This window comes from Rhea americana, unplaced genomic scaffold (assembly GCF_003343005.1).
Source record: "Rhea americana isolate MKP2758 unplaced genomic scaffold, rheAme1 scaffold_35, whole genome shotgun sequence".
In the NCBI taxonomy this organism is placed as follows: Eukaryota; Metazoa; Chordata; class Aves; order Rheiformes; family Rheidae; genus Rhea; species Rhea americana.
Window position 1 is genome coordinate 2,837,198 of NW_028186479.1, and position 23,065 is coordinate 2,860,262.

Here is a 23,065-nt window from a genome sequence, read left to right on the forward strand (position 1 = left end):
AAAAGAAAAAAAAAGAAAGAAAAAAATGTAGGGGTCTCATGAGCATTATTTTCAGATAATCCCAGTTTAATGAACCATGACGCCAAAAACATTTATTTCTAAGATCTTTAATTTTAGGCAACTTGGAGTCTTGGAAAATCAACTGCACCTTAGAAAGAAAGCAAAATACTGCAGATYAGTTCATCTTTCCTGTAGCAGGAATCTATTCTGTGTCATGTTCTCGCCTGTTTAGTAACGTGGGAAAGATTGCTATTTCCTGTTACAACAATCACAAGTGACACAAGTACCTGCTAAGAAAAAAAGTCTCTGCTAAAAATCTCTGTATCAAATGCTACATTTAGGGAACCAATGTGCAAGAGTCCTAAAATTTTTAAGTACTACCCAACCATGTAAAATGCAGCACATCAATAACATTGAAAGCAGTCATCTTTTCACTGAGATATTAATTCTATCCAGCCTGATTTCCTTACATCTTGTTCCCAGTGCAATCATTTATACCTACTCTAAATTAGAATAGAGTATGTGAAGTGGCCATCCAATACTGACTGGAATATTTTACACCTCTGTGTAACAGCACAAGGTACTCCATGCTAAAGAATCAGGCCTATCCTTATCCAAGTTCTTAAATATTGATCCATCACCATATAGACAAATTAAAATATATAGCCAAAAACCTACATAGAAAGAAATATTTTTACCCTAGCAAACTGCACATTTAATCTGGAAGAAGTGTTCCTAAAATGCACTGTTGAAAATGAGTGTTTCCAGAACAGACAGAAACATTCAAGTAAACTTATTTACTTTTATTATTGTTTGACCACTGTTGTCACCAAGAGCCTTATCAATGGACCACAAAGTCATATCACCTTAACTATTTAACAATTCCAACTTACTAGGTAATTGAACATAGTTGTACACTGTCAAAGGTAACAATTCTGGGCAGAAAATTGAACACACAGATGTCACCAAAAGTGAGATAAATGTGTAGTTTCATCTACCCTCAATATAGTGTAATTCAGTTTCATATTTCTGCAATTAGCAATACTATGACAAAAACAGACTGCATTTGTCATTGAATTTTGCTTTGCATCCTGCATCTTCACTTCTTGTCTTGTTGGCACACTTCGGTTGCCTTGTATACAATACCAACATCTTCATTTTTTGAAGAGAACGTCTGTTTTTATTGCTTTCCCATCTGGTTCTGTCTTCAGTTTAATAGCATTAAGATTGGGAAAAAAAGAGCCTCTACGTTTTTCAACAATGTCTGACACAAGCACAAAACTGTAAAAAAAAAAGTATCTGTGAAGGGCAAGTGCCATCATTCTGTGCATTATATTAGCAGATGGTGATAGAACATTAGACTGTGCAATGACGATACGGCATAGTCATGGAGGATGTTGGCTGCTTTGGAAGTGTATCAGTTGCTGTGCAAAGAAAGAAAAAACCCTAAGTTATCAGGAAAATTACAGGATGGCTGCATCCAACACTGAAGAAAATTAGCTGAAATAGTTTCACCTTCACTGCCCAGAGCATCTATTACATGCATTATCTGTATCGAGCTCTGTTGCAGGTCTAAATTTAGTGAAATTCGGTTTTCAATGAGGTTAATGAAACTAGTAATCCCTATGGAGAGTGAAATTTCAGCACTTTCTTTATTCAGTGGCTTCTCATTTTCTAGCCAGACCACCTCAGGCTAYGATTCCATCAAAACTCAGAAGCTTTGAGGGCCTTTTTAAATACTTGGAAAGGAAACCTCATTGGAAAACTAGGTGTTGAAGAAAGAAGTGATAATGATATTATCACAGTACTACGAACTCAGAACAAGGCTAACAGGTACCTAGCCACCAGAATTGCTTTCTTTTGAGTGAGATCTAAAATAAAAGGTGTAGTTATAAGCAGCATTTCAAAAGATTTTTTTCTCCCAAGAAGAGATACCAGTAGTCATATTTCAGACGGGATATGAGGTTGTAGTTCTGCATAGTGCCCAATCACACAGCAGTACAACTTTGTTCTGGTTTAATTGTATGCACATCACCATATTTCTACTGAATTTGCTAGATGATATAACATGGAGTTCATACTGACTTCATGCTTTTGTGACAGCCATATACCACTGCAAGAATACCTGCTTTCCCCTAAAACTGGAGTGATACAGACCATACCTGGTCTGACATAAAGTAAGCAGGAACAAAGTCAGCTCACCAGTAAGTCTGCAGAAGTCTAACCCTGCAGTGTAAGTGCTTCTTTGTAATGCGGCCAGGGACTAAGAGCTCTAGTACCGGATTTACTGTATCATTGCATTATAGCCTATASCTAGATCCAGACTAAAAACCCATTTGAGGCTCAGTAAGAAGGCATCAGGATGGGACTCATCTCTAGATTATGACATCTAAACATACGCTTCTACATGTGAGCCAGGTGTCCTCGCTCCCACTGTACTTAGTGGGGATCTAATCAATATAATTAACAGAATCCAGACAGTAATTTAGCTCAAAAGTCTGTTCTGAACATGGCAGCTCCTGAGGCTAGCTTGGTTAAGCTACGCCGGTTTCTGTCACCAACTGTATACAAAGGAGTGATACCTCTATTGACTGATTACCTTTGAACCCAAATGACCAAGTACTCACTTATAGCAGCCTCAATCACATGGTTTAGTCACAAGGCTGAAATTCACATCTCTGGATACCGTAAGAGCCACCATACTTCCACACTGTATTTTTACTCATCTCTCTCTTTACTTCAAAGTTCCATTCAAAAGCAAACAAAACAGAAGTCTAAYGTCTCAAATTTGATTTACCACCACAGTTTAAACAATATCATTCTCTATCAGCACTAAGTCCCCTCGGAGAAATACATAATGGCAAAATTTACTCAAAATTATATCTAAATTACCAGAATTTGCACCTAAAATTATCTAAATACTTGAGGCACAGAATTGCCTGCTGAGAAATATACTGATTCTATACATCCTCTAGACAGCCTTTGCTGACTGACACCTGAGAAATCCAATACGGAGTTTAAATCTCATCCCCTATGCAGACTGTTCAAGTTCTCCAACCAGTAATTACACATCACCATTACTGCTAGGTTCAAGCTTTCTTTCACCAGTGATGCTTAGCTGAAAATGGTTCATCCCTCGGGGAAAGTATGAATGAAGATGCTAATGATTTCTCTTACACATAAGCTTAAAAGCTTTTTAGCTTGGTTGCTAGATGAGGGTCTGGTTGTATTAGTATCTGCTAATTGATTTGGGGGACAAAAACCTATAGCCTTTACCCTGTCTTACTACTGCCATACAGTTTTTTGGCAAACCTCCAATAGTCTAGGACCAAATCTTAGCAGATGCAGCAGGGACTGAAAGGTGGATGTAATCCAGTTCAGCAATTGGTATAGACACTATCAGGATTATGCAGTCCATCATTAAGATGTGTCAAGGATTAGCCAGTACTAAAAACACTTCTGAGATTAGGGATTTATTTATATGGAGACAATCAGGAAAGAGAAATAACTGAAGACTTTACTTTAAAAAGAAGCTGTAAAACTGCATTAAAYCCTGATGTGGATGTTCTCCTTTAGAATTACACTTGAATGATCTAACTTCACTGAAGAAGTAAATTAAATTAAACTAGGACCACTTGAATTCTGGATAAAAAGGTCCTTAGGGGTTTTAATGACGTTTAACTGTTCTAYTTCTGAGTCACATCTTTAGCTGATTCACAATAATTTTCCTGAATTGCTCTATATAGGTAAGTCTCAAGGTCTGAAATCAGGAAATTCCACAAAAAGAAAAGTGACTATTAAATTCATGGCAACAAAACATTTCTAAAAGCAGTTGCAACAGAGCTTATTTATCTGCAAAGGCAGCAGGAAGTATTCAAAAYAGCTCTTGATCCGCATACTGAAGGACAAGATTTAGAAACAGGCTCTCTTAAACAAATGCCTTAGGTGAGGCTCCTTCCACGCTGCTCACGCTGAAAACTGCTCTGTAACTGTTGTTCAGCTAATCTTACCCCACAGATTTTAGGAAACCCTGGCCATTTTGGGAAGACATTCAGTCCCAGGTTTAGATCTATAATTCAGTGGTATCTACAGTTCAGTAGTATAATTCAGAAGATCTATAATTCAGTTACAATTCAGTCGTGTGACCCATGAATTATCAAACAAGAACCCTTCTTTTCTCTTTTTCTCATTCCAAGTTCAAYTGCTTGAGGCAAAACAAAAGTGTCTCTCTTTTTTTTTTCAGTTTCTGTAATCTATGTAATCCATACTTGACAACTTCTACTCAATCTATTTCTTATATGCTACTAGGAATCCAGTGGAACAAACGATATTACTAACCTTTCTGCTTTAAGGGGAGTCTACACTGCTGGTAGTAGCTAGGGCTAAAAGCATCCACCTCATGCCTCAGAAGAGGTAAACTCAAATATTCTGCTTGTGGACAGATCATCTGCGCAAGCCTAACCTCTCGAGACACATGAACAGTTCTGGTCCATCATGTTAAAATACTGAGCGCATACTGACTTCTCCCCTACTGGTTGCTATTTCCCTGTTTAAGCATCTCTGAACTTTCTAGAAATCACAAGAGGCTGAAAGCAGAGAAATTAAGGAGGTGAAAGTGTGCCAGTTTTAAAACTCAAGAGAAAGTCTATTTAACCTTGACTTCTCCAGTGACTGTAAAATCATAACATCCAAACAGGACTTTAAACGAAAAAATATGTTTCCCAATTATTCTAGGGTGATAGGAATCACAGAAATTTGGTGGTCATGTTTCTGMGATTCTGGTATGCTCTTGCCCTTTGGAATATCCTGATTTTATTTTCCACTGGAACATATAATCTGCCTATTTCATATTTGGGCCTTGAGCTCATAATGGCTGAAGTACAATACCTAAATCCTTAAAGCCCTGATTTCTAAAATACCATACATTTTTCAAGACACCACTTGTTTTTGGGGGGGTGGGGCTGGGTTGTACAGACTCTTCCATGACAAATATAAAAAATTGCAAAAATCTGCCTGGTTCAGCAAAAAAAACAAACTGTTTTCTACTGACTTAATGAGCTGAATCAGCTCATGAGTGGCTGAACAAGTACCAGTGCCTGTAAAAAAAGAGGCTGGATCACGGGGGCAGAAGTAAGGGAGAGCAGAAGAGGAAGCAGCGGAGAGCTGAAGCTGAAATCCTCCTTTCAGCAGTAGCTAACTGTTAAAAGGGCTCAGGTTTGCAGACAGTATGATGTCTGAAAACAGGCAACCCTCTCTGCCTTCTCTCTTCTCTTGCTTCCCAGGGGCACAGCGCTGATGAATGTGTAAAATGAGTTGTTATGTATTTCAAGATACAGCAAAAACTTTTTTTTTTTTTTTTGGTTAACTGAGTTCAAGTTTATAGTAGCTCCAATTCATTGAACACAGTCTTACAGGAAAAGTCCTATTTACTTAATAAAAACCTGGATGCTTTCTAGTACTAATCAGAAGGGTATGAAGTCCCCAAACAAGACATTTTTGTATGTTTTCTCAAAAAGCAAGGTCCTTTGCTGTAAAAATGTAARCAATTTACTTTCAGTCGCTTCTTAAAAAACAGCTCATCCAGTCAAACTTAAGTCTTTTCTAAATAACTTTCTTCTGACTACATATCATGCTTCGAAAGTTAAGAGTTTTTCTCTACAAAAGTCAGGATTTAAATCTTTTAGTAGAAAAAGTTTTACAACTTTAATAATGAAACCGCTATTTGGAGATCATGATGTTCTTAATATGCTTTGCAAGATATTTGGGGGAGGGACTTAGCATAGATATTTATCGGGATTTTTCTTTAAATAATCATCAACATGCACTGGTAGATTTTGCTAAAATATGCCAAAATCTTGCATATAGAAAAAAAAATTGCCCTTTTCTATCTATATTTAAATTAGACCTTTGTTCAAAAGCCCATCTCAGATCAGAACTTTTGTACTTAAACCAGCRTTGGAAGAGATTAACTATTTTTAAAAGAAATTTCCCCAAAAAGGAAAAAGAGGATTATCCAATTTTATTTTCTGCTCAATTTTGATTAGAAGTGATAAACTCTCATGCTGTCCTGTGTAATAAATCTGTATATAAGCAATATCTGTAGAAATACTAAAAATACAATATTAAATAATCACACACCAAACTGATTAGTCTTCTCCTATGAAATAATACAAGTACAGGTACCACAGAGACCGACAYGACAATCTTTCATGCTGCCTTCTGCTCTTTTCTAGCACTAGAAATACTTTCTTGACAGGCTCTTGTACAAAATTTATCACAAAAGGACAAAACTGATGGTATTTTCATTCTGAACATTTTACCTGCACACCCACAGATAAACCAGTAGGATTTTYACTGCGTTTTTAATTGAGTGGTAATGTATACATATTTCACTCATGTATACATAAATTTCACTGTTGACTGGAGAAAGGAAAACAGATGTGCGTTCTTGTGCGTGTGGAGGAAATGTAAGGGTAGGAGGGACGGAAAGCAGAGCTGCATGTGAACTCTTACATACAAAAGATGGTGGCAACAAGGTGGGGAGTTGAAATACATGATGGCACATTGCTCTTAGCTTCATTTCAGCATTATTATTGACTGGTAAATTCATTGTGCTTATATCATTAAGATTTTTCAGCTGTTTGCAAACAGACACAGAGAGCATCGATAGACAAAAGGTGATTAGAAAGGAAGTAAGGAAGTGTAGAGTGGCCAGCGACCAGGAGGTTGTTTGCTGAGATTAGTAGCGGACTGTGACCATGAGAAGGGTGGAGGATACAGTGAGGCAAGCCATGAAATAGCTGGAGACCGAAGGGCCGAATGTATACATAAGGCATCCTACTTAAATCCAGGCACTCTGTCGATTGTGCTGCTTAGTTCACACTTTCAGAGCAGTCACTGATGCTCCTGCTGAAGGTAACAGACAAGGCAAGTGTGCCAAGAACCTCTGGAAACCACAGCTGGACAACAGAGATTCCAGAAACCAGCAACTAAGGCTGCTTTCCAAAGGGTGGCCATTAAAGATCTTCTGAGTCAACTTACTTCTAAAATGGAAATATAGTAACTAGCTATCCTAGAGATGGTAGCAAGTAAATCTCTTTTCAATACATGGGGTACTATACAAGTTTTAAATGTTATTTTTGTTATTACTACTATGAAAAAACAATAAAAAGCAGTCTAGAACAAAGTGCAGCACACCAGAATATTGTTGCATCTTGRCTGAAAAAATTATCTTTTTGGTCAAAGGTAATAAAAATATACTATGAAAATAGAAGCTTGTAAAAATAACTCAGAGGAGTTATCTATGAGTGTGGGAGTGTTTTGAGAAATTGGTTTGCTTGATTGCTTTTATGCRAAATGGCCTAAGGATTGGGCTGAATACTCGAGGCTGCCGTAAGATTCTCTGTTAAGGTTGATGYGTCCAAATCCATTGCTCTGACACAATTTGGTCATTTATGAATCTCTTGTGGAGAGAAATCAAATACTATAAGCTTTCAAGACAGTGATGTAAATCCTGTATCGTAATTTGTTCAGCTTAAAGCCACCTCAGACCACTTACATGTTGGGAAGCTCTTTATTCCCTCTACAGGAGCCCTGACATGCTAATTCCCTACCTTGTGAATCTTTGAGCGGAATAAAAAGTATGCTGGTTTGACATTTGGCAATGTAGCTTACRTATAACAACCAAAGCTGATTTTTAACTAAGTTATTTGGGTACCGAAAAGTACATCGCAAAGCAGGGTAAGTCTTAGTAAGAACTGGAAAAGCTAGTAAATACTTCACACAACACACACAACAGACTAAATGGTGTTCTTGGCCCCTGCGTGGCTACGCGCTGTTTGGTATCCACATTAGCTATTTTAAAGCCAGCTGAGGTGTACCACSAGGAGCAGTAAAAGCAATCCTAGACGGCAGTGTAGATGTATGATATGAGAGATGACTATAGATATTCATCAGCTTTAAAAATTAAAAAAATGCCCAGAGTGAGAGCAGGAAGGAGACAAAGACTGATTTTTAAAGGAAATAAGATTTTACTTTCTGGAAATTGCCATTTGGAAAAAAAGCCTGATTAATGACAATTTAGTAGATGTTTTTAGCATCTAATCACATGCACCTGACAGTGCTGGTTATCCAGTAAATTCCTAACTAGTGAAATACATGGCATTTCCTCAGTTATCTGAGGCTTTGGTGGGAAGATTTCTTGGAAGAAACTCAGTCCAATGCAAGAAGTTCTTAGGAATACTATACAAATTTTGAAGATTTTTATTTTTAGTTTCGTGGACAACAGGTTTGTTCATTTTCTTATTTTGCTGAGTGACTTCAACAAGCAAAAGTAGCAAGTTTCCTCAGACAGGAGTACTACTTTATTGTGGATTCATTTTACCTTAACTCACATTTTAAGTAAAAAGTCCCCACAGGCATCCTACATATCCTTACTAGAAGAGAATGTAGGGATATGTCTAATCCAAATTATTTTAAAAGTGCTAGCTACTGACTCACATTTTAGCATGGGCATAAGTCTCATCAGTACTTTGCGAAGGGAGGGGAGAGAGTCTGCTCCTTTTTCTAAAGACATTTATCATTATAGAGGGAAAACATAAGGAACATGCTGTGTGTAATGATGGGATTAAAGCCATAGGAGTTTCAAGCCACTTTGTTAGGGCATGAACTGATCTACAGCTATGTAGACATTCATGTTATTTTATTAAGTCACAATTCATTAAGAAACTTAAGCATGCCAATTTGTAACCACAAATGAATATACTACCAAGAATAGTAATATTGGAAGTCCTTAATTAGGATTATTGCTATTAAGAAAATGAATAAGTTTTAAGAGAAGGTATTTTAAATTAGAATATTGATTTTATTTTGATAAAAACTAGTTTATCAAGTTATGTTTTGGAGCTTATTTATTTAAACTGACTTGTTTTAGTTTCTGAGATTTCTGTTAATCATCTCACTATACACTCTTACACAGAAAGTCACTGTTATCACGTAAGTTGTCCCAAAGAGTTGACAGACAGTTGTAGTCATAGATAAATAGATGTGCTAAAATGCATTTTAGAAGACTAGGAATGATTTCTGTTGCATCTTCGAGCAGGAACTGTAATAGCTTCATTAAAGGTGGAAACAAAATGAAAGTGAATGTTAGCTTTTTGTGCCTTTACAATATTGTTTATTTAATCTTTAATCTTTTAGCAAGACTTGTTTCAAAGAAAACATTGCTAGTTCAGAAAGAATGCCTATAAAGATTTGGAGTGGTTGCCAGTAAGAATTGYTAAGGGCAGTAGCAAAGACATGTAGAAATGAAATTAACACGAAGAGATATAATTTGCAAATCTCATTTTGCTTACTCTTTTGTTTACCTATCATTACAACTAGCAGTACCTGAAATGGCTGTAATGAAAAGGCATTGTAACAGGGGAATCTGGTTCTTTTAGTCAGCACGTATTCACAAGTATTTTTCAATAGTATATCCTTTCTTGCTCATTAGGAGGGTGCCTTGGTGAAGTAAAACATATATGAAAACATAATTGTAAAACCTCAATTTTGCTACGGCATTGGACTGGAAAAATACTTTAAAAGTTTTTCTCTCCATCTCTCCCAGAGAAGATCAGGTAACAAATCACTGGCTTCTTTTTTTWAAAAAAAAGTTATTTTTAAATGATAGTTTTATATGTATATGAATATGTATGCCAAATACAACAGAAAATACCATGAGGCAGTTTTGAAAAAAAAATGTTGAATAATTTCCCAAGGGAAGTGGTCAAATTCTATTATTTGCAGAGATATTTAAAACTAGCTTGGATAAAGCACTGGAAAAATGTACAGTACAGAACCATTTTGCAGTGGCAAGGAGATGGACTATGTGACCTAACAGGTGTTTCCCATCTCTGAATTCTATGATTCATATATAATATAAAGATGTCCAATACTTTTTAAAAATAAAACAGAAATATTTCTTGTCAATCACAGCATCTTATGAAAACTCCCTGCTTCACTTAGCTGGAAGACTATAAGGCTGAGCAATATGACACGTCCACTAGTGGTTCTAAAGCTGCAACAAAATAAAATCAATGATTCGGATTTAAGTAACATTTCACAATGCTGTATTACAGTTATGCTTCTAAAATACTACACTTGGTGACTTGTTTACATTTGACTTTGGTCCAGCACAACTCGCTGCATGCCTACAGCAAAATGAAATAGCAAAGCCGTACATGCAAAAGATGCACAACAGACACTGAAGCCCATTTTGAACTGTGAATCTACTAGTTATGCTAGAGAGATAAAATGATTCATTGTATCAATGAGAATTTCTGAAATACCACACAGTGGCCTGGATTCTTCCCACCTACCTTGGGAATATTTACTGAGATGCCTAAAATTAGCATAGTCACCTTGAACTCCACCTATACCCACTTAAGTTGCTCTGCCATGCACCTAGAAGCCCTCTCTCCTCCCCCTCCCCCCCCAGAAAAAAAATGAACATGAGGTCTCAGCTATTGACCCCTGTCCCAACAGGGAGAGGAGTTTAAGAGATGCTCCTGGGCATCCAGTTACAAATCCTTCCTTGGAAATGTTAGCAGGTAGCAGGTAATACTTTACATGACCCCAGCTATTCACCTCTTACAGCAGAGAGCAGTGGCTGACCCTGTAATGACATGTAGCCCCAGCTATTGCCTTCTCTCCTCTCCAAAGGCAATAGAAGGGTCATACACTCACTGGGACTATATAGAGTTTCATGTTTTATACTGGGTGGTCCTTGAGTAACTGAGTTCCTCGCATTCTCACTTCCTTTAGGATACATCCAATGCATCTTCTTGAGAGCATATACATCCCCCTCACCAAAAATAAAAATCTGAGATACACTTCTGTGGGCTGATTCCTCTAGAACAAACCATGAATAACTCCTACTGACAACAGTGACTTAATTCTATTTGCAGAGAGATAATAGAGTTTCCTGAGCATAATGATTGCTATTATGCTGGGTTAGAGTAGGAGGGCAGGTGATGTCTTGCACTCTCTCTGTACTTACAGAACAGTATGAAACAGTACACAAATCCAGCCCTTAGGCTATTGAAAAGAACGGTATGTTACTATTGTTCAGCATGTTATAATGCTTAATAAAATAGTAACATGGATATATAGCAATGATATACTCATCAAATGCAATTTCAAGGGAGGAAGAAAAGGAGGGGAAAGGCACATCTATGGCACAGTTCCCAAATCTGACTTGCTGAACAGCAGAATTATATTAAAAGTGCATTCAAGGGAAAGGTAGAATAAGAAGTATGCATAAAAAGTATAGCTATTTCCACTAAACCTGGAAACAACACTCATATTTAGATGTATTTTCTTGTGCACATTGAGTTCCCTAGTGACTCAATCCACCGAAACAGTTCACCATAAGATTAGCTTTCTGCACTTTAATGGGGCTATTCACATACTTACAGCGAAATACTAGCTTAACTGCTTGACGTAAGGCTCATGTATTTCAACAATTTTTAAATTACAGTCTTTAAGAAAACATGCCAGAAAAGATCTTAGAAAAATGGATTGCATAGAAACACTCCCAACTTGCAGGCAGCCTTGCTCCCATCACTTATGGGACAGTCTCACTTCATCCACTGCTAGAGGAAAGCCTCAAATCTGGCTCTTTCATTATATCCAGGCGTAAAACCAAATTATAAATGCTCAAGGCAATCTGAACTCTAGAGGTACTACTGCAACTATTAAAAAAAAATCATAGTTCTTGTGGTAATTTTCCTAGTAAATGGAGATTTGAAACAGTTTACCTAGAAAATTGTCTATAGAAGGAAATGACTGACCAGYATCTAAACTAAACTGCTTCTGCAAGAAGTTGTCATGATGACCCTGACTAACAGTCAGCTGTGTCATCATCTTGTCTTCTAGGAAGGATGTAACAGAAGTGACATTAGTCAAACATATACGTCACTGTAATTGTACCCACATAGCACCTCACCTAGATAGAAAYCTTAACAGTAAAATCTACATTTTTTCTCCTCTCATAACCCCCATTTTGCTATTTTGGACTCAGACAGCCCAACAGCCCATTCAGAATCCAARCAACTCTATCTACAAAAGAATCTGAAAACTCAGAGCAAGAAATGCTTAACTCTATTACCGTAGGCAAGTTGCTTAGATCAACCAGGTAGCTAAGCACTAAGAATGCTCCTGCTGATTAGGATTTCATATGTGCTCCTTCGGGCAAAGACATTTTTCTTTTCCCTTCATCGTAGTCACGGGGTAAGAATGAAGGATTTAAAGTACTTTTTATGTTTCTCCAGAACTGAAGTAGTCTTCCACAACTGTCATCACAGCCTTATTTTCTCTCTGTTTCAGGTATCACAGTAGGGACCCTTGCAACGCAGCTAAAATGCAGGAAATTTAGACTACTTAGTGCTACATGGTTTAAGCATAAAAGCTGATCTCCCATCAAACTAAGACATATGTCAGTCTGCAGTACTCTTCTTCAGAGCTCTGAGGAACCTCGTTTTTATTAGCTTTAGAGGTAGGCACTGAAAACAGACTCTATACCTAAAAAGTAAACTACACTATAGTAGATTTTGGTTCTTTCAGTCTAGATGTGAACTCTTGTTTCCTAGCAGACAGGATGGGGGCAGTTCCTTGCTCTCAGCAGGAGGTTACTAGACTAAGAGAGTAAACATCACAACAGAGCAGCTATTTTCAAACCTTTTCAATTTGTTCACCTCCAAAATTTTTGCAGTGAAGATGTACCTCTCTATCTATAGCTGATTCAAGATGACTGGCATTAGGCTTCCGTTTGGAAACTCCTTAGAGGTTGCTGGTAGAACCCATGATGGGGATTCACAGACAGGACTTTGAAATCTATAAGCATTGTTACCAAAGCAACTGGTCCTGCAATGGGAAAAAGATCTGTCACCTGTATGTTAGGCCTAAGAGATAGTATTTTTTCCAAAAATTCAGAGCTGTCTAGATGCATATGCAGTGTTTATTTGCTCATGACATATATATGGTGATGAGCTTGTWTTGAACACTCAGCCTCACAACTCTGCTACCAGTGTATTATTTATCACTCCAGAGCATTCCTCAAGCCTTGAGGATGCCTGAAAATAAGGACTATGTAAGAACAAGAAAGGAGGCAACACCAGTATCTATATACGAAAAGGCCCAGAAAAGCCATAATATCATTTGGGCAAATTTAAACATTCATTCTTTCCTTGTTAACATAAAGCCTCTCTACTTTTTGTTATGCAATTAAACAAGAGGTGAAGTGGTTTACATAGCAGTGCTTTAGTGAAATGGAATCTAATCACAGTTACTCTCCCAATATACAAAGGGGTGCCTTCCCAAAAGTTAATAAAAAGTGATGGTTAGGAATGGTGAGAGTGCTGCTTCTAAAATGAACTTAAGATAAAACACAAGAATGTCTAACTGSCAAATTAAAACCCTGCATTGAGAGACATTCATTTCTCAGGCCAGGAAGAACAGAAGAAGTTATGAATATAATACATCTCTCATTCTGGAGGAAAGGAAAGTTTCACACAGATTTCTTACAGCCCTATCTTGCATCAGTTCTTAGGAAGCTGAGTAGGCCTGCTTCCTCGTCAAGAAACAAGGTACTATGATGTTGGCTGTTTGAATGAAAGGATAATAACAGAATGTGGACACATAAAAACTAAAACACTGAAATTTCTTTTTTCAATCCTAATGGGGATCTGTGATTCCTCAGATTTTGTTAATATGTGACAGAGAAAAATCCTTCCTGWCATAAATTAATATGATTCAGAATTGCATAGCTAGAAGCACTCAGAGTTTGACCTTGTGTTTCAAAATTTTTAGGAGTCTCTATAGTACTCCAAAACATAATTGTATTATGCTGACAGCCAGTGCTTATAATACTCTGGAGGAGTATCTGTCTGATCTTCAGAAGCGTATCTCTATCTCAAATAAAATAAAGTATTGAATAAAATACAGTCACTCTTCATACTTTGTATTCACAGCTTTCCCAGCTTCTGGCTGTGAGAACTGGTAGTGACTGTGTTAATAACAATTTTCTTCTATCACATTAGAAGACATCATATAAAACTTCTACTTGACAGTTCAGATTAGGACAGTGCACACTATACTATAGGACACTATTGGGTGGAGGGACAAAAATGGAATGCATTTTCCTAAGCCTAACAAAAAGACTGACTCTGTTAAAAGAGCATTTGAACAGTCTCCTCCTTGTTATCTAACATAACTTGAGTTAATAAAGCAAATAGAAAAGCCACAGACTAAAAGATGCCACTGTTCTCTCCAGAAGGAGAGTAATTGCTGCAGAAATAAGAAAAGATTACCATGCCTCATACTACAAGTATTAGTAATCAACAACACAGTAAAAATTGCATATGATCTCTACATAAATCTTATCATCTGCTCACAATAAAATCATGGTATGATCTGTTGAAGTCACATGAATAAAGTCAAATGAATTCAGTAAATTAAGACTAACAACTAATACTTTCATTAGTACTCTTAGTCAATTACTTGTAACTTTATATGTCAAGAATATGGGAGTATTCTCTCAAAATAAAGAAGTTCATTAACCTAGGAAGTCCAAGTCCTAAACTTATTCTTGATATTAATACATGACATTCTCAAAGAAAAAGTTGTGTGTCTCTATATWTGTACAGTTTCTAAGCATAATATTGAATATTCTGGTGTAGTGTAAACAAGAATAGTATGTAATAGGAACATTTTTGAGTAAATCAAAAAATTCCTGATAGCCAGCAAAAACATACCACAATGCACATAGTTTGGTCACATTCTCTAACCAGCTTGCCTGTGAACTTMGAAACCATATGCACCTTATTAGACGACAAGATGATAAACTTCTACAATGATTAGATATGTAGTCAGAATGTTATTTCAGAAAACAGTCTGAGTAGAAAACATTCATGACTGTATTTTATCCATCCATAACTCTCACCATCCTTTCTGAATGTCCTTTCTCAACACAGCTGCAGAATCTGTCAAGTTAAAGCTTCTTCCCTGCAATGCACCCTGTGATACAGAGGGTACAAACCTTTGGGGAGGGGGCAGGGGAAACTTCCRCACTCAGGCCTGAATCTAGAACAATTTCACAAACACCTTCTGAGTACTACTGAACACTTGAAACTTTCAGAATCAAGTCCTTCAGGATCAGATAAAGTCAGGACATTAATTCTGAATTTGCCCCTTTTTATATAATAGCAGTATCAGCTAGCAATATAGCTCCCAGATTTCACCTCCTTTGCAACAGTCATTTGTTGGGGATTCACTTCCTTTGCAACAATAATTTGTTGGAGAAGATCCTTTGATATTCACAGATTTCTTTTCCACAATGCCATCACATTGACATTGATTTCTTTCCTTAAATCATGAAACTAACAAAAAATGTCTGAACTGTTCTCTCTTCAGCCACAGCAACAACTCCTAACAGCCTGCTGACATGAGTAATGTCAGTGCATATTCAAAAGAGGCAGGACATGGCATACACTTACTTTATTCTGTACACCTGAAAGACTAAAACGAGACAGTCAAACACCCACACCTACACTCACAAAACATATCTCTCCCAGATGAAAACTGATAAACTCTTTATGACACTGCATGTAAAATGGCAGAAGTTGAGAGCAGGCATGGGAGTTGTAATACAGTCTGGATGTCTGACATGTCTGACAGCATGTCTGACATTGTGGGTTGTGGGACAGAAAAGGCTACTGAGCAGGATAATGCTTGGATATTATATATGACAATACATGCTTTAGGCATCAGTAGAGGGAACAGTTGGAAGATTCCTCCATCTCTCACCCATACAATTCTGAAGATCAACAGTTTAGCTATTCCTACCTGGAGATCTCTTTGGCACAAAGAGGCTAAGGCAGCACTGAACATAGCTCTTTGTGCAAAACCAGTGCATATCTGGGCTAGTTCACAAAAGAGCAAAAATGAGATAAGAATTAACAGGTCTAGGCAACTTTAAATGGTCTCAAGCCACACTGGCTCCTTTTACAAAAAACAAAAATTAGATACAGTATCAACATGCTTGCCTATGCAAGCGCTCATGTGTGCCCGCACAGGCCAGGGCGGAGACTTACTAGATCAGTATTTGTAAGCCATCCTTGCATATTTATGGAAAAGATAACTTCATGCAACTCCAAGTATTTTTAAATGCAGAAGTATAGCAAGCATGAGAGGAGCAAACAATAGCAAGAACAAGTTCTCTAGGATGCAATTCACATCAGGAAGCATTAAAAAGCTTTTTAGCAGTTAAGAAATAGCTTGTTACATAACAATACCTTTCTCTGGCTGATTGCCACTTCAAGGCAGGAAACCAGGGCGCACAACAGGCATGTAATCTGAGTGGCATGCCCCACAAGTGTCTAACTTGATCAACAGCTCAACTGCTTTGGCAGGAGAGTTTATCCTCTGGTCAAAGTCGTATTTTTACAGCAGCACCTCTTATAAAATCACAACAGAACTCATTATTTTTATCTCAGATTTACACAGCTGCTTTTAGAAATTAGAATTTTTTCTTTTAATAATTTAATCTGCAACTATGACTGGGCTTCTAACTCTGGGAGCACTTATCAATAACTGGCATAAAGTATCAATAGGGATTTCTACACCCTAATAACTAAAAATATGGAAAAAATAGTTAAAGAAGGGATGCACAGAAAGAAGGTTGGGCAGTAACGATTAATTATTTTAAACTTTAAGATTCACGGTTCCAGATACATCTACAATTTAAAAAAAGAAAGTTTAAAACATACCAGAAAGTTCAACTGGACAGCAATAAATCTAGCATTAAAGTGCTACAGTCATTTAATAAGAGATTCCTGTGGAAAGAACTGATTACCCAGATTAAATATTACAGAGTATAGTGTCCTCAGCTTATACACATACAGAAGTTATTAAATGCCTCTTTGTAACTTTTCTGCAATAGAGCAATTTTTGCAGTTGTGAAGCAGTCATATTATTTGATGCCATTGCAGCTGCCAAAATATTCAAGCTCAATGTAAAGTACAGTCATTGCTGAATTCTATTCTTGACAATGCTGGAGTCCTCACTTCAGACCTATATGTGAGGATCAGCTGAAATTACACTATGCCAGAGCACCCATAAATTCCTGTTTTGTGTGGCATTGTGAATTTAGGCACAGTTCACTCCACAACAAAACCACTTAAATTCTTGTGCAATTCTCATGCAGTTACTAATGCAGGAATTGACTAGAAGAGTATCTGCAAAGATTCTAGAAAGAAGCAAGGGGAAACATTTAGTCTGAATTACTAGGAACAGAAAAATACTGGAAAAAAATCCTCTGTAAAATTACTTCACTTTCCTCAAAGCTAGGTACATTTAGACTCTAAACACGATTATGGGAAAAAAAACGCATAGCACTTAGAATTTTTCAGGCATAGTAGGGAATTCTTTGCTGACGTTACATTGTATGATCTTCAAATTTTTTCCACATGTATTAGTTAATGTACTGAAGACAATATTTTTAGTACTGTAAAAAGCTTTCCAAGTTAAACAACTTGCTGAAATTTATGAGCCAAAATAAAATCAGAAGAGTTAAACCTTGAAGAAACATGGKAACAGCTTACAGGCAATATGCAAGTGATACCCTCTTCTCTTTCCCTTCCCCAGCATTCAGTTGATATCAGAAACATGTGGAATGTTTTGATGCCCAAGACAATGAAGAAAAATACAACTAAAAGGTGATAGAAATCCTACTAACAAACTCACACAGGTCTCAACAGGCTTTAAAAAACACCATCCAAATCATCATCTTTCTTTTCTCTCCCTCTTCTCCAGTCTAAGTTTCCATGAATCTATTCTCACACTGTAACTTGCAACTGGTGTTAAAGCTAACAGCAGAATGCCTTTYTCTTGTGTTTTCCCTTCCACCTTCACTCCAGTATAGTGACAAGGTTCACTTTAATTGCAATTAAGGAGTACCAAATCCCATATATTTAAAATAGAGACATATCTTACTTCATTCTTCACTGGCCAGCTTTATTTTCCAGCTGGGTCCTTTAGCATTTTGATGTCCCAAAGACCCAGTATCTGTAACTTTTGGGGACCTGGTATTTATGTGCTAAATGTCACTCTTCAGCTGTTTGTTGGGGCCATGTTGAGATATCCCTGAAGTAAATGGCCTTTTCATTTGCTGATCATCCCTAAGAAGCACATTCCTTCTTAGCAGAAGGAAAACACAATACACATTTTGYAATAACACTTGGTTGAAGCATTTGCCAAGAACAACCAAGCACTGACTAAGGTACTTCCAAACACTAGTGATAACAGGACACAACACTGAGAAATTTACTTCAGAGGTCCACAAGTTTTAAATGTCAGAGGGGGGTATGTCAGAGAGAGAGAGAAAATACACACACGTATATATGTATATATGTATACAAACTGTATATATAGGCATATATATGCATAATGTTGAGTATAGTATTTTATTTATTTAAAGAAAGAATCAGTATGTGTCTCTAACTCAGTTACTGTGACAAAGGAAGAGCTGGTATAAGTCTGCCAGAGGAAAAAATCCTGGTTTTCCATTCAGAAAAGGAAGATAAGGTTGATGCAAAAGGTGCTGGCAGCAGAAGAGTATGCCAGGAGCTAGCTAATGAAAAGGAAAAAGCACTGAGTCCTGCCACTTCCTTTGTGATTTCTGGCAGGTTGATRTATGCAAACTGGAGGTACCTTTAATTGCTCTGCAAGTCACAGGGAAAAGAAACTAAGTGGAGAATTAAGGCAGGAGAAGAAGAGGGACAAGCAACACATTCTAAAATTCTTGTAAATGAAGAAGGAAATCATGGTAGAACACCATAAACAGTAAGTCAAGCGTCTACTGCTATTGTTGAACTACATGCTAGACTAAGGCCTTGTCTAAATGCAACAGTTGTGCCAGTTTAATTCAAAACAATTTAAAAAGTTATTACAGTTACACAGGYGCAAACCCATCTGTAGACACTCTTACATCAGTTTACAACTGGCTTAAGCCACTTACATGTTTCCATATAAAACGTTTCCAGCAAAAGGGTTGCACCTGCTTAATTAAACTGATTAAATTTGTGCCATTTTGTCTCTTTAGTGTCTATTATACAACTATTTTTTAAAATACTATTGCACATAATTACCCTTAAAAACCTCATGTTCTGTTTTCTTTGGTTTAAACACTGCTATACATTTTTCAACGATGATCATCCAGGCTATAAACTGAACACAATCACTGAAACCAAGTATATTAATTTATGCAGCATTGTACTGCTTACACTGTAATATCCTTTAGTCTAGGAAGTATTGTTTCATTAGTTACTAAAGCCACTCACAAAAATTTTAACACCAAACCTACAAACTTATTCATCAACAAGACAATCAAGTTAGAAGGACTGTTTAAGAACCTCTTTTATCCATCACAAACCAGAACAGGTCTTTGAAGCTTTCTTAACAGGGGCACGTAGCTACTCCTGCTTATAAACCATCCTGAGCTGTTGCCAATAAAGCTTGCTGAAAAGTACGAATTGTTCTCCCCAACCCTAAGTCTGTATTTCTGATTAATACTTCATTACATAGATATGTCCAGCTTCTCTTGCATGAATTTTATTTACCATTCTTTCAATAGCAGGCTGAATGTCAGTGATATATGGTAACTTTGTTAAGAAATGAGTTCTCATCCAACATTTCCCTGATTAATTGCAGATCCACAACATTCAAGATTCTTCAATTTATACAACTGTAACATGAATTCTGCACTTGACATTATCCCCCTAATAATTCCATTGTTAAGAATCTTTGAAAATTAAATAAAAGATTGGGGTTTTTTCCTTATGGTATACAGATATTATTTTGCAAGATCAGATTAGGGAAGTGATCTCCCATATGCAAAATAGTTCATGGTTGTTAGGCAAATTCAACTCCTCAACCACTAATGTGGACGGTTTTGTTTTTTATACACAAAGAAAACATCACCACACAGAGTGGAACAAATAAAAYCAAATTACCTTAAAACAAAAAGTAAGAACACAAGAGGATAAAAGGAAAAAAGAGATGAGAAATCTCTATCCCATCAAGCTGCAACAACTACAGGTTGAATGCAGTKGTTCAGTAGGCAAGTTTTGCATCTCCTCTAAAGAACTATACTCTACCTTTCTGTCATGGCAACAATGACAAAATCATTGAATTCTTCCATCTAACTATAACACGCTATGAATTTKGATCTATGTGTATCTGATCAAATTTATTGTGAGACTAATAAATCTTATTTCATACAAAAATTCAAAAAATATATTTACAGAAACATTAATAAAAGCTTTTACTAGATCTATGCTTTTGCCAACACTAAAATTCATTACCTGAACTCTTAYGGTATGCAACAGTACAGACTTCTGACTGGTTTGAAAATGAATATGCAACAATATCATTTGTTACCAGGGACAAGGAAATAGTTTACCATTAKTTAGCGTTCAAATAAATCAAGCCCCTCTGGGCTCATCTAGTCTTAGAAAATTATCTGATTTAACTCTCGTTAAATCAGTATAGTTAAAATATATATAGTAAATATACTATGTAAAATATATAGTATAGTTAAAATAAGAAAACCTCACTGTTGCAAGTAAGTTATAGCAGTGAAATTTAAAGTAAGTACTGTAGAACTCCATCCATACCAAGACCAGCAACAATTTTTAAATAAAAGAATTCCTAATAAAAACAAGTTAACATTGATATTAAAACTGATGTAAAAAAGCAGCACTGATATGCACATTCTCCCACATCAGTGTGCATCACCAACTTCAACTGACTCCTCAACAACTAGAGAAATGGTTTTGGTTGGAGGAGGGGGGGAAAAAGATAAAAGGTCTCCCATAAACAACTTAAAGCAGCTCCTCTTCCTCAGCATTAAACCTGAACTGCTGTTGCCAAAAGACASGACTCAAACTATTAGAATGGGAGAACCACATTGTCATTTCAGAACAGCAGCCCAGGATTGAATATGCTGGAAAATCGTCAATGCATTTTAGAAAACACTTGATAGTTGCAAATTTCTAGTCACACATGTTCTCTGTTCATGAGCCAATTAAAAGGGGAATCCTTCACTTGAAATGCCAGTTGGTCAGCTCATTAGACAAATCTCATAGAGAAGACTAGAAAAGGGGCAAATGTCTAACTTAATTTCTCTTGGATATATTATTAGCCTGTTCCTCTTGGATATATTATTAGCCTATTTTAACAAGAGCAGCAGCGAACGTAACACTGAAAAAAAAAAAAATCAAACAGCCTTTTAAGAGACGGATTCAGCAAAACTGAACCTTACAATTTTCTAGAAGTTTCCAGACCTTATTGTAAAAAATTATAAAAATGGACTATTTTAGGAACAATATTATATCCAAGTGTTAAGCTTCACACGTGCACAAACCACACAGTACATTAACTTTGCTTCAAACTTTGCGGTTTGGTTACAGCTGCAAAATAACCAAGCTGCAAAATAACGCAAGGATTGAGGAAAAATAGTTACATGATCTAGCAACTATTAGGAGTTGCTAAACAGGGCTTTTCACAAAAAAAAACTGTAATAGAAAGGATAGCATTTTGCTTACAAAGAAAGATATTGTTTTCTTCTTTAAGCAAATAAAAAAATACTAGAGTAGTAAGAATTATTTAGGCAGCTAAGGCCCAATTTTGAAAAGTGTAGTCTTGATAGAGTCTAGTGAAATTGAATTGCAAATCTTCAGGCCCTCTGACAAGCTGGGCTTGCGTACCAAGAGGAACGTCTAGYGCTCATATAGTAGAGCCAAAAAAGGAATTTGTGGTATATGTGGTTTTAACACCATGCATTTTCATTTYGAATGTGCTTAGTACCATACGTTTSTAAAGCACATGTCCTTCTGCCATCTCTGTGTTGTTAATTAGAACAAAGGCMGGCAAGGCTGAGCATTTGCAAGAGTCCTGCTTATCGTGACCACTCAAAAAAGTAAGGGCAAGACCTCAAAACTTTACTAGTTTTCTTCAGATTTTCCTTATAACTGTGGGTTTTACAAAACATTTAAGGAAATTAAGAGATTACCAAATAGCATTTCATAATGGAAATGCAGAAAACAAAAATAAATAAAKAAAGAAAATCACACTGAACAACCCCCCTAAAGCTTCTGTTTGTCAGCCACTGCACTGACATGGAACTGSAGAGCTCCCAGAAGCAGCAGGCAGGCCCAGGCACCCCCAACGTTGGCTGCAGGGGTGAGGACACCAAGCCATCCAAGACTTCAGCCAGGGCAAGCCTGGCCTTTAACTACTCCTCCTAAGCTGCTTGAGTGCCACTTCAGCGCCGCAAGACAACTGCCCGGCAAGCAAGAGCCGCTGGAGCCGTTAGAGCCGTTGAAGCCGCCCGCCGCGCTCTGAGGCACACGAGCGCGCCCTCACGCCGCGGACTACRACTCCCAGCATGCTTCACGCCACGGCGCTGCCGGAGCGAGGAGGAGAGGCGACGACCTCGCGCAGAGCACGCCGGGAGCAGTGCCGCCCCGGCAGCCCACACGCACCCCCGCGCCCTGGCGCTACGCCGGGAGCCGCCGAAGGGGCTCGCCACTACTGACGGCGCCCGCGCCCTCACGTGACTTGCACGCCACGCCCACCGCCTCGCGCTGACTGGAGCAAACCGCCACCGGTCACCTCCCTCCCTTTCTTGACCTGCCAATGGCAGGCGATGAGCGCATCCCACCCCCGCTCGCAGCCACGCCCTCCTCCCCACCGCCCCGATTGGCTACCTGGCCTCGCCCCGCCCCTTTTAAGTACCTGTCGCTCTGTGACAGGCCGTCATGGAGTTCCTGTTGGAACGGCTCCGGCGGGGATTGGTCCCTCCTCCGCCACCCGGGCCTTCTCCCCGTAGCCCCGCCCCTCCCCGCGCACCTCCTCCCGCGCGGGAGGGCGGCAATGTCAAACCGCTCGCTCGCCAGGCGCCGCTCTGCGGGCCCTCGCGCGCCCCCGCCCCCTCACTCCCGCCGGCGTCGCGCGCCCTCAGCCCCTC

General features: G+C 37.9%; 1 protein-coding gene across 1 annotated transcript in view; it reads right to left on the reverse strand.

Annotated features, from left to right (window-relative positions):
- Positions 1 to 22,990, reverse strand: part of GADL1 (GAD like acidic amino acid decarboxylase 1) — a 239,210-nt gene extending 216,220 nt beyond the window's left edge. The window contains exon 1 of the mRNA XM_085311799.1: positions 22,834 to 22,990. Within this exon, the coding sequence (XP_085167925.1) occupies positions 22,834 to 22,858 (25 nt within the window). The 5' untranslated portion in view covers positions 22,859 to 22,990. The remainder of the gene's footprint in view (positions 1 to 22,833) is intronic.
- Between the last annotated feature and the right edge of the window lie 75 nt (positions 22,991 to 23,065).